Source organism: Stylophora pistillata, chromosome 7 (assembly GCF_964205215.1).
Source record: "Stylophora pistillata chromosome 7, jaStyPist1.2, whole genome shotgun sequence".
Classification (NCBI taxonomy): domain Eukaryota; kingdom Metazoa; phylum Cnidaria; class Anthozoa; order Scleractinia; family Pocilloporidae; genus Stylophora; species Stylophora pistillata.
In genome coordinates, this window is record NC_142525.1 from 8,431,836 (window position 1) to 8,450,609 (window position 18,774).

General features: G+C 39.5%; 1 protein-coding gene and 1 long non-coding RNA gene across 3 annotated transcripts in view; one reads left to right on the forward strand and one right to left on the reverse strand.

Annotated features, from left to right (window-relative positions):
- LOC148726487 (neuronal pentraxin-1-like) overlaps window positions 1–18,774 on the forward strand; it is a 71,145-nt gene that overhangs the window by 51,369 nt on the left and 1,002 nt on the right. Inside the window, exons 2-3 of the mRNA XM_088729079.1 lie at window positions 10,321–10,423; window positions 10,875–11,088. Of these exons, the coding sequence (XP_088585205.1) occupies window positions 10,345–10,423; window positions 10,875–11,088 (293 nt within the window). The 5' untranslated portion in view covers window positions 10,321–10,344. The remainder of the gene's footprint in view (window positions 1–10,320; window positions 10,424–10,874; window positions 11,089–18,774) is intronic.
- On the reverse strand, window positions 13,542–18,550 carry LOC148726491 (uncharacterized). Of its 2 annotated transcripts, XR_015990157.1 has the most exons (6): window positions 17,885–18,548; window positions 17,176–17,303; window positions 16,812–16,888; window positions 16,410–16,530; window positions 14,213–14,331; window positions 13,542–13,968 (listed from the first exon to the last, which is right to left on the reverse strand). It is a non-coding gene; the product is annotated as an uncharacterized LOC148726491 (long non-coding RNA). The 2 variants fall into 2 exon arrangements; XR_015990156.1 differs by having other exon boundaries at window positions 14,213–16,530; window positions 17,885–18,550.

Here is an 18,774-nt window from a genome sequence, read left to right on the forward strand (position 1 = left end):
CACTTTGTCTGTATCTAATGACCCATGGAAGAGTACTTTATTTATAGGAACGGATGCTATTGATAGTTACCTTCCCTTTCGGCTGGACAGAGAAGATGAGATGAGAAAAGATGAACAGTTAGTAATGTAACTAAATAGCTTAAGTTATGGAATACCGATCCATCGTAGATTCTAACCAACTTTTTAGAGAGGAATTATGTTCCAGTACCTTCTCTTTACATGGGAAGCGAGTATTAGCTTCTAAACTTACATTTATTAGAGAAGGATGTGATGTTGAAAACGATTCTCCGAATAATGAAGCGGAAATACTCAAGGATGAGTTGCGTTTCTGAACTTGATTTTAAATTATGGTGTCACGTTAAGGTTACAAGGTAGATTGGGTGGTTTTTGTGTTGCTATGCATGCGAGGGCTTTAAATTCGTAGAGATTTCGTTCTTCGGCGAAGTTGGCGACACAAAGGAAAATACCGACTTTGTTTATTATTTGCAGTTTGTGAGCTTTAGTGGTAATAATAACTGCTTGAATGCTATCGATAACGTCTTCAAATTACTTGCTAAACGATAGAAGCTGTTTTCGTTTCCTCCGGAAGCATTCATTTTGCAGAAATGAACTGACATGGTTGTTAGTGCGCGACTTATGTTTGACGCCATTGTTCGATTTATGTTCTTATTTGCCATTGGTTGGAAATTTCTCAAATCGAAAAGTTGCAAGGAAATTTTTACATAATATCCAAAAAGTACGAATGAGAGGTTTCGTGTTCAGATAAAACTATTCATAACATTTTTGACTTGTAAGTACTTATGGGCAATTAACAATAAAACGTCACAGTAAATTACTTAATTTCGTCCGATGAAACTTAATGCGCGACAAATAAAAAACTGAGTTTAAATGTTTTGATGAATGGAAATTTGTTGTTCATTGAATCTCTTGTCATGGAGGATTAAGGCATTTGAGAGAATGTGTAATATAACTTTGGTTTACTTGCATTTGTATTGTTCGCATCCTGCGGTTTGAAATATGTAAAAGATGAAAGAAAGAAGTAAACTTTGTTTATTCTAAGCCAACAGTAGGGGTATCGTCATCTTATCTGCAGGTCGAAACACTACTCTAGTGTCTTTATTATTCACCGATGGGTATGGGCTTCCCATCCTCCATAAGAAAAAAGTTAATTGTAATATTGTCGAATACGCAATGGTCCCCTTATATTCTGATTACCTCTAAGTTCATTCTTAAAGATGGTAATTAACAAGGAGTATTCGTATCGTTACTCTACCTGTAGGTCGGCACACCACACCTGCGTCCTCAGTATGACTACAGTCATGAACTTCCCATCCTCTGTGATCGCACTGTGTTATTGATGTCTCTTTTCCCATACATTGCACGTCATCCAGCCATATTGGACCAGTTCCTTGCCCAAAATGTGCCCTACCAGGTGCTGATGAAGCTCCATTGTATCCAAGCACAAAACAAACTACATTAGCGTCCCGTATGTCCCAAGAGTCGTCACAAATGGTTCCCCATGTACCTTTGTACAGCACTTCAACACGACCAGAAGACGGCGAATCGGTGAGGCCCACCAAACGAACTGCAGTCGTGAATATAAAGGTTAGATAAAGTTCCCGACAAAACTTAATTATGTATGTATGTATGTATGTATGTAACTTGTCGATTTAGCCACTATTAATGAAGTATTTACAAATTTGAATTTCATACTTTAAGATATGAGATTGACTACATCACTCTAAAATGTCTCATCTCTCCAAATATTGTTGTTCAATTGCAGAGAAAAAAGTGAAAAATGGTATAGAGGGAGAGTGGGTAAAGATATGGGTATGAGGAGAAAAATTTGGCGGGCTATTCCAGAGCATCATCGCGGAATTTAATCTCTGATGGAATAGAAACAAAATTGGATCCGGAGACTTCAAAACGCGTGCATTCACCGGAAACAGTCAAATGACGAATGAAAATATATACAAAAAGCGAGATAAAGATGATAAGAAGAACAAAGTAAAAATAAGGAAAGGGTGGCTATTGTTTAAAAAGAATGCTATACTGATTAGGGATAGCCAGGGGCGTAGCCAGTATTTTTCAAAGGGGGTGTCACAGAGGCCACTCACCAGATTGTCATGTCGACCTCCACGCCATGCATGTTTTACTTAATGTTACAGTTTTGGGATGAGCAGTGCGAGTATAGTGTGCAGGCCAAGATATTGTCATGGCGTTCTCACCACCTGAATATTGTAGGTTGTTTGCTCAAGAGAAGGCCTACCAAAGGGGGGTCACGGGCACCCCAGGATCCCCCCTGGCTACGCCCTTGATAGCCTTAGAGTTATTGTCCGCATTCTTGATAGCATAGGCGTGCCAAGCCTCCAGAGTTTTTTTTACTACGAAAAGAGCCTTTGTCGATAACTCGAGAATGATTGAAATCAATGCGATGATCAAATTACTACGCATGTTTCGCAATGTTTGACCCATTAGCACATGTTTTTACCTTCCTAATGTGTTCTTTCTTGCGGGTTTCAAAGTAACGGCCGGTTTCACCTACATAACACCAGTCACAATCGGCATAGGGTATTTTATAAACCACATTGGGTTGGTGTTCAATGGGTGGTCTGAACTTAGGGGAACGGAATTCCTGTTGCAAAGTCTTAAAGGGCTTATTTACAACTAGAATATCGTGCCTTCGAAGAATCCTTGTTAGTGGTTGCGTGACACCACTGATAAAAGGAAGGACAGCAAAACCATTAGAGTTCTCTTGAGGTTCAACCCAAAGCGCGTGCATTCACCAGCAACAATCATATGATGAATGACGGGCGGAATATAATCAATTACGAAGAATATGACGGTGTCACCCACTTCGAGAAGTAAAAGAGAAAAATGACGACGCTTCGAGTTAAGTTAACTTATTTTACACGAAAGAGAAAAAAGATACACAAAATCAATAATAACAATAACATGCACAAGTCATCTAAAGAATTGACCTGAACTTAATTTCGAATTTATACTAACACCATGCCTAAATCAAAGTAAAGAAAGTTAGCACTTACGTCCTGGTGCGTCTTTCAAATACATGGTGGAACGGGCATGAGAAAAGGAAGAATGAACAGATTAAAATAACAAACAAACAAACGAAAACAGAATACCTCCTAATGTATTCTGATTACGAGGAGAAGGGGGTGTGAAATCTTAGATGAATTCAAATCCTGAACTTAGCCAATCAAAATATAACTGCAATTTTCAAGTAGCTCTAAACTGTGTACAATTCCCAACAAGTCTTTCGGGATCTATGAAATGGTGCATATTTAAGATGCAGAGCGAGCAAAGAGGTTAAAAAACGTTGTTGAAAACAATATAAATTAAACGGATGTAACAATTTCATTTCTTAGAAGCCTCAAACTACTTAGACCACTGGTTGAAAATTTCCTCAACGGTTCAATTTTTATCTTGTTTTGTTGAACATCATAAGAGATAAAAAAAACATAATTTTGATAATGGTAAATGTTAATATTTCTAAGATAAAACATGCCTGAGTGCGAAAAGTTTTAAGCTTTCTACATCAGTTATAACCGTCTAACAATATAGTCTCTTTGAATGTACATCGTCATGCTTCGGCCGCATATTGCGAGTTTTACCCGCTTCTCTAAGCTTAAGATCGAGACGACTTCAAAACAATTCTTCAAAGCACGTGGATTCACCAGCAACAGTCATATGACGAATGACGGGCGGAATGTAATTACTTACGAAGAACATGACTGTGCCACCCACTTCGAGAAGTAAAAGAGAAAAATGACGACGCTTTCAGTTAAGCTAACTTATTTTACACGAAAGAGAAAAAAGATACACAAAATCAATAATAACAGTAGCATGTACAAATCATCTAAAGAATTGACCTGAACTCGACTTTGAATTTATACTAACACTATGCCTAAATCAAAGTAAAGAAAGTTGGCACTTACTTCCTGATGCGTCTATCAAAGACAGGGTGGAACGGGAATGAAAAAAAAAAGAGGAATGAACAAATAATAAAAAAGCAAACTAACAAACTAAAACAGAATCCCTACTAATGTATTCTAATTACGAGGAAAAAGGGGAGTGAAATCTTAGATAAATTCAAATCCAGTAGATATCATCATCGTAACTAATAACTATTAAGGAAATGAAGTAAATATTACTTACTCCCTGAATTGTCAAATTTGCAGAGCCGATGTGCCAGATTAAAAGGAAAATGAAACAAAAAAAAAAAGAAGAAAGTGAAAGTACCAGAGTAATCAGGTAACTCGATTGATTACCAAAGAAAATAAATCTGTCTTTTTTTTTTCGGTTTCCCGAAAACAGCATGCCTCAAAGGCCCAAATCTGTCTTCTTTATGCCAAAGAAGAATACAAGCGCCCGTGCTGTATTTGATGCTTTTTCCGAGTGTAATGTCTCTCCGACCGACATTCAGTGTTTACAACGTAAACTGAACGGTGAAGTTGTGGTCACCTTCAAATCTATTGCCGCCAAAGAACAGTTCCTACGCCTAAATACTCTCAACATTGATTCCGAACCTTTCGCCCTTCAAGACATCGACAAACCGCTCACTTTCCTAATTATCTACGACGCTCCTTTCGAACTGTCTGAACTTGCAATAATTAAACGCCTTACGCCCTACTGTGAAGTCATTCATTATCGCCGAGGAAAATACTCGTACGCGCTCAAAATTTATAACGGTCTCCGACATTACAAAGTCCGTATCATTAAGCCCATCCCCAGTTTTCTTCGTTTTGGGAAGTACCAGATTTTTATGAAATACAACGGTCAGAGCCCAACCTGCCGAAAATGCAATCGTCCAGACCATTTCAGCAACGCTTGCACAAACAAAATTTGCTTCAATTGCGAAGGTGTTGGCCACGAAGCCCGTGATTGTTCACGCCCCTTATTGTGCTGTATTTGTAGGCAGGAAGGTCACTTTGGCGTGAACTGCGAATATTCGTGGGTGTTCCCAACAATTCATGGCACTCACACTGACAAAAACCAAGATGTAAATATTGACGAAAAAATAGAGGAAAACCTCCCTCTGTTCTCCTGCCGCCAAAATCATCCACCAACGAAAATTGTACGCAAAATCCTCCACCATCCACCGACGAAAATTGTACGCAAGATCCTTCACCATCCGCCGACATCTGTACGCAAGATCCTCCATCCCCTCCACCGCCCGATGATTTCAACGAGACTCAGCCACCCTCTTAACCTGAACAGTCTGAGCAACATTCTCAACCCGAACAGCCTTTGCAACACTCTCAACCCGAACAGCAACACTCTCAACCCGAACTTCCCTCGCACAATCTGTCTGAACAATCTTCTCAACCGTCATCCTTCTCTTCTGATTCCCCGATCCTGGATCCTCATGATTTCATTGCTCCCAAAGCCATCAAGCCATCATCCCGTCGCACACCTGCTCGCTTGCCTGATCTGTCCCTTGCCTGCACTCGTAAACCTACTACACCTACGCTCACTACTGGAAAGCCACGCTCATCGATACCAGTTCCTACCACAGCCTCGTCTCATCCATTGTATACCCCTGAGACCGAAAATGATATGGAAACCACTCACGATCTCAAAAGAAAATCATCCGATGTATCTCCAAGTCGAAAGGAAACTACCCCCACAGAAAAGAAAAAAGGAAAAAATAGACACTCTAAAAAGTCCAAGTAAGTTTTTACTTTTTTTAAGCGAGTCTTTTTTCCAATTTCCTTCAAACTCTTAACTATTTATGCAAGGGGGTTAGCAAGCCCCCCTACCTACAATTTCTTGTTTGATTTGATCGAGAAGTCCAACTGTGATGTCTGTTTTGTAGAAGAAACATTAATTCATTCTGAATCTACTATCAAATCTCTATCCCGTAGATGGCTGGGCCGTAGTTTTTGGTCCCCTGCCTCCGGGAAACAGAGTGGTGTCGTCACCTTGATTTCTTCGGAATGCTCAAACGAAATCGTATCTTGAAAGAAGGACTCACAAGGTCATATTGTCAGTGTTTTGATCAGGTGCAACGACTTTGATATTAATCTAGTCAATACCTACGGTCCTACCAATCGTACAGAACGGAAAAGTTTTTTTGTTTCGATTCATGAATTTTTCATTCCCTCCTCTACGACTATCATCGGAGGAGATTTTAGTTGTTACGGCAACGCTCTCGATAAATTTGGTGGGAATATCTCTATACACAAAGACTATGAATCTTTAAAAAGTGATTTCGCGCTTTCAGATGTTTGGCGAAATTTTCATCCAGGATCAAGAGAATTTACGTGGTTTAATTCCACACGGTCAATTGGGAGCAGACTTGACAAGCTTTTAATTTCGAAAGATTTATTATCACCCAACGTTAAGTGTGACATTCGCCCTTGTTCGATATTCGAACACGATTTTGTTTTCTTAGCTTTGATATTCCCACCGCTGTAAAACGCGGTCCAGGCGTTTGGTATTTTAACAACTCTCTTTTGAACGATAAGGATTTTTGCGCCACTATAGCGAAACTAATCGATGATCATGTAAGTATTTTATCTTGTTTTCCATGTCTCTAGGATTAGCGGGAGTTTTTAAAACAGTCTATTAAAGAAGAAACGATCTCCTTTTCCCGCAAGAAGCGAAGACAATTGCAAAGAGACCAGGTGATTTTGACGAACAAATCGATCAGTCTTCGTCAAAGTTTAGTTAACGGAGACAATTCTGTTATACCTTTAATTTCTGACACCGAATCTCGTTTGAAAGCCCTTCGAACTAAATAAGTCGAAGGAATCATTATTCGTAGTAGAGAAGAATGGCTAGAGGAAGGCGAACGCCCCAGTCGGTACTTTTTTAGTTTACAAAGAATTGAAGCTCAACGATCCCACATCTCTTCGGTTTATGATTCTGCCGGTATCGAAGTCTCCTCCCAAGAGGAGGTTGAAAAAGCTCATATCGATTTCTGCACTCAGCTCTTTTCCGAAGAACCGATAGATAATGCTCTTCAAGACGATCTTTTATCTTCTCTATCACGGAAATTAACTTTTGATCAGGCGTCATCTTGTGAAGGCGAGATCACGCTTGACGAACTTACTCTCGCTATGAAAAATATAAATAGGAATAAATCACCTGGCCCTGATGGCCTTTCGGTTGAATTCTACGCTAGATTTTGGATGGTTTAGCTTCACATTCATGTCGAGTCTTAAATACATGCTACCAAATCGGAGAGATGTGTGATTCCACGAAGATGAGCGACACACGCGTTATTTTTAAGAAAGGAGATCGTAAGAATCTGAAAAAATTGGCGTCCGATTTCCCTCTTAAACGTTGATTATAAGTTATGCTCAAAAGTTCTCTCTCTTCGACTCTCTAAAGTTCTGGAATATATCGTTGACCCTGATCAAACTTGCTCTATGCCCGGACGCAAAATTACTTCCAACTTAAATTTACTCAGAGATATCTTAGATTACATCGACTGCAGGAATGAAACCGGCATTTTGCTCAGTTTCGATCAAGAGAAAGCCTTCGATCGCGTTAATCGCACCTATCTGCAAAGCCTCTTACCCCGTTTTGGTTTTGGCCCGTCTTTTTGTTTTTGGATCAACACTTTATATAATGGCGCCAATATGCGTGTTATTGTTAATGAATGGCTAACCGATGCGATTCCTTTGTCTCGTGGGATGAGACATGGGGATTCCCTGTCTCTCCTGCTCTATGTTTTGTGCGTTGAAACTCTCGCATGCAAAATCCGAAATAATCTTGTGATCGAAGGCTTTCTCCTTCCGGGCGCACATGGTCTCTGCTATAAAGTTGGAAATTATGCTGACGATACGACCTGTATAGTGAAATATTATCGCTCTCTGCAAGTTCTATCCAACATGATTAATATTTACGAGCGTGGCTCTGGGGCACGCCTTAATCTCACGAAAACAGAGGGCATGTGGTTGGGGGCGTGGCGTACGCACGACGACCAACCCCTTGGCCTCAAATGGATGACAAAAATTAAAATTCTAGGTGTTTTTTTTGGCCGCGATACTGAATTAGACAACTGGCAGCCAAAACTAAAGAAATTAGAAAAACATCTAAATTTATGGAAATCCTGCTCTCTTTCTCTCGTCGGCGATCGTTCATTGTTAACACCCTCGGAATTAGCCAGCTCCTATATCTCTCTACAGTTTTGCGTGTCCCGAAATGGGTCATTTCTAAGGTTAACGCTTTAATCTGGCTATTTGTCTGGGGATGTCGAATTGAACCGGTTAGCCGAGCGTCCTGCCACCAATCTCTTAGCAATGGTGGTCTCGGCCTTTTAAATTTCCTGATCAAAGGTAACTCTCTACATTTAGCCTCAGTATTTTCCAATCTAGATGATCGCGAATCAAAATCCTTTTATTTGGCCAGATATTTTCTAGGCTCTAGGCTTAGCTTGCCTCCCGTCGCTTGGAGTGGAGCTCTCTTCGAGATAACTCCACCCCGAGTACACAGATCTTGACGCCCTATCATGAGAATGTTCTCTTGGCTCTCACCACTCTACGTGGGATTCTCTCCCGCACGGAGTGGTGCGATTTGGAATTTTCTTCCAAGAAATGTTATCGAACTCTCTTGAAGGAAAACTCCAGATCTCCAATTCTTCATTGGTTTTGGACTCCCTTCCATCCGATTGACTTTGATCTTGACAAATTGTGGAATTTAGTGCGAGATGACTTTTCTGAAAATTATAAGAACATACTCTGGAAAATTGTATTTCGCGCTACTAAGGTCCGCGATTCTCTTAAGAATTGGGGATATATCAACTCAGATAAGTGCGCCTTCTGTTCCCGTAAAGAAACTATGGATCACTGTTTTCTCAATTGCCCCCGGTTGAAATCTGTGTGGTCCCACTCTTCCCCTGTTATCTCCTCTATCCTTGGAACTAGCTTTCTCCCATCCTGTACCTATGTTTTCTTTTTGCGTTGGACCCCTGCTGGCCCAAAACAGAATCGTATTTCTCGCTTCCGATTAAGACAATTCTGTACAGCATCTGGAAATTTCGAAATAAATCTACCTTCCACAATGGGAATGACCCCCCTGAGGGTATAATTCGCCATGCCCTCAGCGAGACCAAAAACAGAATTGCGTGCGACTACTTCTGACTCTCGTTATCTAACTTTAGAAACACTTGGGAGTCCCCATCAATCTGTACAATTGATGAGGACTCCTATAGAATACTTTTGTAATTAGATTACCTTAAGCTTTAGTTTACATTGGATTAAATTGACTTGCAATTATTTACAACTTAGAATTAGCATTAAAAAATCCTAACGTTACATTAATATCAGTCTACATTAGCCCTAGACATACCAATATTATAGATTAAGCTTATATCAAAATTAGACCTAACTATTTTGGAATTATTTATAACCTTACATTAATATCAGTAATATTTAATACTCGTATATATTTAAGAACTCTTGAACTTTGGAACTGTGGACTGTTTATTAATAATTAGTTGGGGCCAGGCCTACGTGCTTTAGCACTTTTATCTTGTAACTTAGGTGGTTTGTTATGAATAAACCCTTTTCAAAACTTAAAATACGCCCCAAGGAAGGGTCCTTATACAGAACATTTTATGCAGTGATATTCCATGGATAACTAAAAGTCAAGACTAAAAAAGCGAAGGAATTAATTAGCCCTGCAGTAACGAAAAATGTAATTCGCAAAAGCACAAGGACTACTACGGCCGGAAAATGTAAACAGAGCTTGCCGACCTCAAATAAGGCTTTGCCACATTTTAGCTATTATTTGAACTGGTAAATTTTTTTCTGCTGTTAACTGAGTATTTCAAAAGTAAACAGAAGTATTTTCTCAATCCGTTCGTGCCGTTTTGAAGAGGTTTTTATTTTAACTTATCATCAAAATTAAAGCTGATGTTGTCGTTTTTTTTTTTTTAAACCTGATCAAGTTCCCTTTGAAAACATTGTTGTGTGTCGCGAGTTGAAATCAAATTCCTGTAGGCTCTTGTCAACTTATGGATGATCACTGCGTTCCAGCATTTGGAATTCGTTTTGAAGTTATGCTGATTGTTATGATTTATTTTGGCACGAGGCTAGGAAAACAAGAAGGAAAGTGTCCCTTGGATAATGACATGAAAATGACCCTGTGGAATTCCTAAGGATCATATATCATTTTTGCGTGCTTGCAACGAAATACGGCATTATTATTTCATAAGTGTATTTAAATAGGCTGTTTCAAGATTAATGTCCAAGAAGAAAACCCCCGCTGTAAACTGATAACACCTTTTTTTCTTTGTTTTTTTCTTCGTTTATCTTTGTCATAATAAGCCGATATGTTATGAATTGGCAGGTCTGAAACATTGGTCTGAGGAAAATGACTTCTGTGCCCGTGTTGGTCTACTTATTTCTCGCATCCACTTACACAGGCTATGTTAGCGGTTACCCAGAGAAACGTAAGTATATTCATCAGTACTTTTCTGCAATAACCGGTCGCCTGGATGAAACGTATCATTGTGTTTAATGATCAAGGCAACCAAGCAATAATTGACTCACTGAGGGACACATTATTGAAAGTAGAGCTCAAAAACATGGGTTCAATTCCCTTGGTTCAATTCCCTTCAGGATAGGTGGGGTGAAAAATCAGCTGCATTCAAGAATGAAAGCAGTGGAAAGTTTATGAGGTTAGGCGCGTAGCAAGATCTGTTAAAAAAATGTTAGGGTCAGACAAGTGGTATAAAAACTCCTAAGAATGATGAGATGGAAGGTTCCAGACCCCATGGACTCTCAACCTGAATCTGTCATCGAAGAGTGTAATTGCGTAAGTTTACCTTGGATGGATGAGAAACAAATGACAATAGAATAATATTTTGTTGCTCTTTCTTTTATTCTTACTTTTTCAAACAGGCTACGCTCTTTATTTCCCAACCAAAGATGAGAATAGTTACGTCAATATCTGGGATATGCCCAGTTTGACCGCATTCACCATATGCTTCTGGATGAGTACGAGTGATATGTCAAGGCATGGTACTGTACTCAGCTACAGTGTGGGAGGAGAATATAATGAACTCGCTGTCGAAAATTACGGAAGATTCAATATTATTGTGGGACGTACGAACAGGTGAGCTTCGTTTACAGAGTTAGCCAAACGGTTCCAAGTCGTTGAACAACGCAATAGCTAACACTTGGGGCAAAACAAAGCACTCAATTTTAGATTACTAACATAATGTTAGAAGCTTTTTTTTACAGCCAGTTAGTATTTCTTTATTTCTTGGCTTTGAGCTCTTAATACAACTCTCCTCTTTTGGGACTAGCTCAGCTTTCAACTCTACTCAATTCAATTCTATTCTGATTGAAAATGCTGTTCACCAGCTTATAAAGGCGACACTAAAGGTGATACTTTCAGACTGTGACTCTTCTTGGATCGTCATCGTTCTGTATCAACCATCGAATCACGTTAAGTTACGTGCAACAGTTCCTGCATACTAAGTATGCGCCTTCGAGTTGTTATACAGTTCCAAAATCATTTTCTACCTTAAATTTCATACTTTTACGGTTAAGATTGGCCAGAACAGAAACAAGATTGACAATATAAACATTATTAGTTAACCTACTGGCAGAATTTTAAACCTGTAGGAAAAGATATCTTAAGAGAAAATAGCCTTAGAAGATAGTTACACAAACAACAAAATAAACGGAAAATTCGGAGAAGAAGAGGCGTTCACGACTACCGCCCCCAAGAATGCTACGTGGTCTTACGGCCGATTATCTAACTCAAAATCCATTGACCAAGATATAACGAGCCTCACGCCGTTAGCAACCAAAAAAAGTCTAGGTATCCAGCAGAGAATCCGTACTTTTAGTCCGCATTCTCTGCTGGATACCAGTGGCTTACTTGGGTAAAATTTTTGATCGTATCTCGCTCCTAATCTGAGAGAGGCGTCAACTTTTACACAATCATGTCATCATCCTATGGCGTGAAAAGGTACTTAAAGAAGCCGTATCCGAAAAAAGTGTACATGGCCGGCGCTTAAAAATAGTGACAAGACAAAGCGCTCGCCCGGAGTGTGTTGCGGCAGTTACAGTCACGTCGAAGAAACATTTCTTAGTCAATGCTTGCGGATTTAGTTAACTTCATTAATACTGACATAGGCTGCGACGCTTATTTACTACGACTTTTAACTGGCGGCCTGAGTGTTTTGTTTTCTAATCAATTTTACCAGATTTTTGTTTTCGGATCGGAAACAAAGTAAATTCCAGAACCGACGACTTCTTTTCCGCTGTGTTCGGAGTCTTTGACAGCTGACGCTTGGTGCTGTAATTTTTGAGCATCCGGTTACCAGTTATTGGGAATAAACTCGGCGTATTACAACCTATAATTTCTTTTGCTGTTTAACGCAGAGTCCACAATACATGGCGGCTTTTTCTCACTGATATTTTATGTCCCATTTATAGTTTACACACTGTTCCAGTTTTTTTAAACGATATTCATGCAGTACACATAAGATTCTTTGTCACTGGCCTTCATATGACCTATATTGGTGCCGGAATCCTCTAGATAGTTGCGAGAGATTACAGACATTATAGGTACGATGTGATTAACGCACTGGTGTTGAAAATCTCTTTGCGCTACCTCCTCCGCAACGATGATTAAAATCGTGAATAAACAGAGACCGGGGGTAATAATAATTGTTTTCAAATCAAGATAGATGTTGAACAAGCTGACAAAGCTTTTAAACAGACAAAGACCAACTTTCGTTTAATGACACGTTACGAACAAGTTTAAACTCCCTTGAACTTTAACAGGGTTCGTACTGTCTTGCAAGTCTGTTAATTTCAGGGCAAGTCCCCCAATGAATTTAACCAATCCTTAGAAAGTCCTTGAATTTTTATATTCTAAAAGCTTCTTGAGAGGGGTGGGACGTTGACTTTTTCCGAAAAACCAACTTTAAATACTGAGTCAAGCGCTGTGCGCTAGAGTGGTTTGGAAATTAACATAGAGCGCGGTAGATCCAGTAATGCGTTATTGACCAAGCAGGAAAACTCAAACCTGAGCCATGCGATAAGAGCCAAGCGAGAGCTTGCCTGCAGGTTACACAAAGACAAAATGGCTGCAACGCTGGCCACCGCAGAAAACGAAAAATAAGCAAGGGTTAATAGCCAATCAGCTCACAGAATTCGCTGCATCTTGCACCGCTTGCGAAACCAGCCATATAAAAAGGAAAGATAATACATCGGCGTAATGTAACTCTTAAAGCAAGAATCTCTCCCAACATATTCCCCTAAGGTAGTAAAAGTTTAAAATGTTATGAAAGCTGAAAAAGAAAGGGTTCCGGTGTCGCGCTTATTCAGAGTTACAAGTTTGAATGGCCAAGGGGTGGGCACTTATTCAAGGAAATACGGTATATCGATCACTTGAGGCTGCGCGCGTTACTTCGTGTTGTTTCATACTTTATATTATCTCATATTACCCAGTTTGTCAGGAAATCAATCGTCGTCGTGTCTTTACGCCCTACAAAAACGTCGCATCAGAGATCTCACGATCTAGCTTCGCAAAGAAATGTACCAGCAGTGTTTTGCCTTGTGTTATTTATTGAGTTTTTTTGGCAGCATTTTTTGTTTTGATGTTCTCTTCCCGTCGCGGTTTGCAGGGCGACTATTAACAGTAAATGAAGCTGTTTTTCAAATTTTTGTCTCAAACGACTATTTATTCCTGTCGCTCTGCTGTAGATATAGGTGAAGTCAGCTCAAATAACAGAAAAGTTTGCGTCACAAGAATTTCTTCACATTATATATGCCAGAAAACCTCAGGTATTACTCTGAATGCCAGAACTTCAGCCTGGGTGAACTAGAAAGGATAGACAATACTTCCCTATATTAACCATCAATGAAAAGCTAAGTAAGTCAAATATCTCAGAGGCGCTCAGGCATTAAACTGAATGCCAGGACTTCAGCCTGGGTGAACCAGTAAGGCCGATAGACAACACTTCCCTTGATTAACCTGTGAATGTCAAAGAAAATAAGAATGTTAGGTATCCCAGAAGCACTAAGGGATTACTGTGAATAGCAGAACTTCCGTTCAGCCTGGGTGAACCAGAAAAGATAAACAACACTTCCCCGTATTGACCATGAATGAAAAACTTAAAGTATGTTGTATATCCCAGAAGCGCTCAGGCATTACACTGAATGCCAGGACTTCAGCCTGGGTGAACCAGAAACGATAGAGAATACTTCCTTATATTAACCATCAATGAAAAGCTAAGTAAGTCAAATATCTCAGAGGCGCTCAGGCATTAAACTGAATGCCAGGACTTCAGACTGGGTGAACCAGTAAGGCCGATAGACAACACTTCCCTTGATTAACCTGTGAATGTCAAAGAAAATAAGAATGTTAGGTATCCCAGAAGCACTAAGGGATTACTGTGAATAGCAGAACTTCCATTCAGCATGGGTGAACCAGAAAAGATAAACAACACTTCCCCGTATTGACCATGAATGAAAAAACTTAAAGTATGTTGTATATCCCAGAAGCGCTCAGGCATTACACTGAATGCCAGGACTTCAGCCTGGGTGAACCAGAAAGGATACACAACACCTCCCTATATTGACCATGAATGAAAAGCTAAGTATGTTGTATATCCCAGAAGCGCTCAGGCATTACACTGAATACCACGACTTCAGCCTAGGTGAACCAGAAAGGATACACAACACCTCCCTATACTGACCATGAATGAAAAGCTAAGTATGTTGTATATCCCAGAAGTGCTCAGGCATTACACTGAATGCCAGGACTTCAATATGGGTGGACCAAAAAGGATAGACAACACTTCCCTATATTGACCATGAATGAAAAGCTATGTGAAACTTTGTTATATATCCCAGAAGTGCTCAGGTATTACAGTCAATGCCAGGACTTCAGCCTGGGTGAACCAGAAAGGATAGACAACACTTCCCTATATTGACCATGAATGAAAAGCTATGTAAGTTATATATCCCAGAAGCACTCAGGCATTACACTGAATGCCAGGACTTCAGCCTGGGTGGACCAGAAAGGATACACAACACTTCCCTATATTGACCATGAATGAAAAGCTATGTATGTTGTATATCCCAGAAGCACTCAGGCATTACACTGAATGCCAGGACTTCAGCCTGGGTGGACCAGAAAGGATAGACAACACTTCCCTATATTGACAATGAATGAAAACCTAAGTATGTTATATATCCCAGAAGCACTCAGACATTACTCTGAAAGCCAGGACTTCAGCCTGGGTGAACCAGAAAGGATAGACAACACTTCCCTATATTGACCATGAATAAAAAGCTCAGTATGTTGCATATCCCAGAAGTGCTCAGGCATTACACTGAATGCCAGGGCTTCAGCCTGGGTGAACCAGAAAGGATAGACAACACTTCCCTATATTGACCATGAATGAAAAGCTATGTGAAACTTTGTTATATATCCCAGAAGTGCTCAGGCATTACAGTCAATGCCAGGACTTAAGCCTGGGTGAACCAGAAAAGATAGACAACACTTCCCTATATTGACAATGAATGAAAAGCTAAGTATGTTGTATATCCCAGAAGTGCTCAGGCATTATACTGAATGCCAGGACTTCAGCCTGGGTGAACCAGAAAGGATAGACAACACTTCCCTATATTGACCATGAATGAAAAGCTAAGTATGTTGTATATCCCAGAAGTGCTCAGGCATTACACTGAATGCCAGGACTTCAGCCTGGGTGAACCAGAAAGGATACACAACACTTCCCTATATTGACCATGAGTGAAAAGCTAAGTATGTTGTATATCCCAGAAGCGCTCAGGCATTACACTGAATGCCAGGACTTCAGCCTGGGTGAACCAGAAAGGATAGACAACACTTCCCTATGTTGACCATGAATGAAAAGCTATGTATGTTATATATCCCAGAAGCGCTCAGGCATTACACTGAATGCAAGGACTTCAGCCTGGGTGAACCAGAAAGGATAGACAACACTTCCCAATATTCACCATGAATGAAAAGCTAAGTATGTTATAAATCCCAGAAGTGCTCTGGTATTACTCTGAATGCCTGGACTTCAGCCTGTGTGAACCAGAAAGGATAGACAACACTTCCCTATATTGACCATGAATGAAAAGCTAGTTATGTTATATATCCCAGAATTGCTCAGGCATTACTCTGAATGAAGGACTTCAGCCTGGGTGAACCAGAAAGGAAAGACATAATTTCCCTCTATTAACAGTGAATGAAAAACTAAGTTTGTTATATCCCAGAAGCTCTCAGGCATTACGTCGAATGCCTTATAAATCTTAGAAATATGACAAATAAATATATATCTCAGAAGTGACCTGGCAACACTAAACAAAATAATATTGTTACAGGATAAGACTTCAAGAAAATAGATTTTTTTAAATGATACAATGTTGACTATGCCTTACTTCAATGGGTGCACAGAATTTAAAAATTAAAATGTCATACACTGCAGGCAGAGCACATAAATTAACATCACATGGCTCCTCTTCAAGGAGAAAGAGCAAGTCATCTCTTAACCCCTTCCATCTGAAACAGACAGAAAAAAAAAACAGTGAATAAAGTTTCCACCTTTATAATCCAAGCTTACCATATTTTTGGTGGTAACTGGGTAAAAGTGAAGAACAGCTCCCCTAAAAGTCTGTCAGCCAACTGTCGGCCAACTGTCGGCCGGCAGTATGCCAAGTGTCCATCAAACTAAGTATTCCAAGTGAGATTTAAAGACATGTATTCCAATAGAAAGTGAAATACCATACTGCAAGCTGGAACTTTTTATGCATGTCAATGCAGAAATGCAGAGTTGTACCTACCCCCCAATATTTGCTTTGCTCTTTAGGAAACACTCAGCAAAGGCTTCCCCAAAAGGAACATCAGGAGAGGCACATTCCTACAAATAAATTGCATGTATCACTCAATAATGAATTAACTGAGCTAAAGTCATATAATGTTCACTACTAATGGTAGATATATAATCACTGTTCACTACAGATAAAATACGTTCACTTTTATGGACACCTTTCGTCTGCCTTTCTGTAAAGTCAAGAAAGCCAAGAAAGCTCTCACTAATTGATTATAAATAAATTGCATAACAAATACCAGTAGGCTGAATATGTTTTGTGTTATTGTATAATTCCACCATGATGCATGTCATTTAGCATTGCAGGTATAACCTACCTAAATAACTTTGCAGAATACACAGCACTCTGTGTCCAATCCTTGCTTGCAAAGTTCATTGATATATTTTTTGGCATCACCAGCTCTTTGCTTGAGCAGCATTATCAGTGTTTTGTAATCAAGAGTAACTGTCATGAAAAAAGACAAGAAGATAACAAGAAGTTGAAGTTAAAATAGCTACCCCAAAGATCTCAAATGTTATACTTTCCCAGATATTTTCTAACACTGCCAAGCATAAAATGGATTCAATAATTACTATCACGTAGCTAGAAATGTAACATAAAAACATTGCAAAAATAAAAAATAATAAGATAAAAAAAATATAAAGAGTCAAGATTGGCACACACAAATAACCTGGAAATTTAACTTTAAAGCATCTTCCATTAAGTAACTATTCCAGTTTTCTCAGTGGCATCCCTCTGGCGATTTAAATCTTTTATCGTAGAAAAATAGAAATGAAATAAATTATAATACTGTCAAGACCCTATCAAGGAGACAAACCCGAAATTTCTCCTAAAGTAGCCATAAAAAGTGATCATAGCTAGAAGACTTAGAGGCTCAGCGTAAAATCAAACTCAGCCAATTATGTGATTTTCCTGCCAAGCAGAGATGAGTTCTGATACACCGTGAAACCAGCATTCACAACAAAACATAAGACAGCAAACTCACTTTTTCCAATCTTAATAAAAATATAAACGTTATGACTTACCCCGGTTCGTCTTAGCTTGAAAATGCTAAGTAACGTTTGCCAAGCTTTTCTTGATCCAGGATCAAGAATTTATTTTATCGATCAACCATAGATATCTCACCACTTCTCCTTCTTCGAATTTCTGCCGGAAGATGGTAGAAACAACTCCAAATAGAGAGGCGATGGCCACTTTGTTGTTCTGAACATATCGGTCATCCAAGCTTCCGCCATTTTTTAAAGCTGGACCGTACAAAACGCTTGGAAAATGTGCCACCAACAGGCTACTTCAAAAAACTTGCTGACTCTTAGGCCACATTTCTTGAAATTTAAGATAAACCATTCCCTTGACCCATCTGGAGGAGAATGAAGCAATTCAACCCTTCGAAGTTTCAAGGGATCCATAACTGCACTCGACCGCGGGAAACTAAACATTCCCGCTTTTGCTTACGCATATTAATATGAAATCCAATCTCCAAATGTCAATAGGCCGATCCAGCCCCTAACAAACAAAAGGCTTCATTGTACCCAGCAGGAACAGAGATTGTACAAATTCAAGCAACTACTCAGATTACTGCGAGCAATTATCGAAAAAGGCTGTCAAGGCGATGATGGAAACTTATCCGGTTTATGACGTCACTCCATAGCAACCAGCCTTTTCGAATATTTGAACTTCCGTTTACCTGTGGCTCGTGAGGCGGCGGAAAAGGCATAAACTGTTTACACTTAGGGTCACCTTAAAGAAAGAGGTGTTGAGGGTGTTAAATAAAAAATTTAAGAAACATTCCTTAATCGTGAATAGAATCTGTTTAGTGTATTTTGTATTAAGCTACGTTTTTAATTATGTCAATCTGCTGGTTAACAACGTGAAATATACTACAACAGATTCTATTTACCGTGGAAACTGAACATCT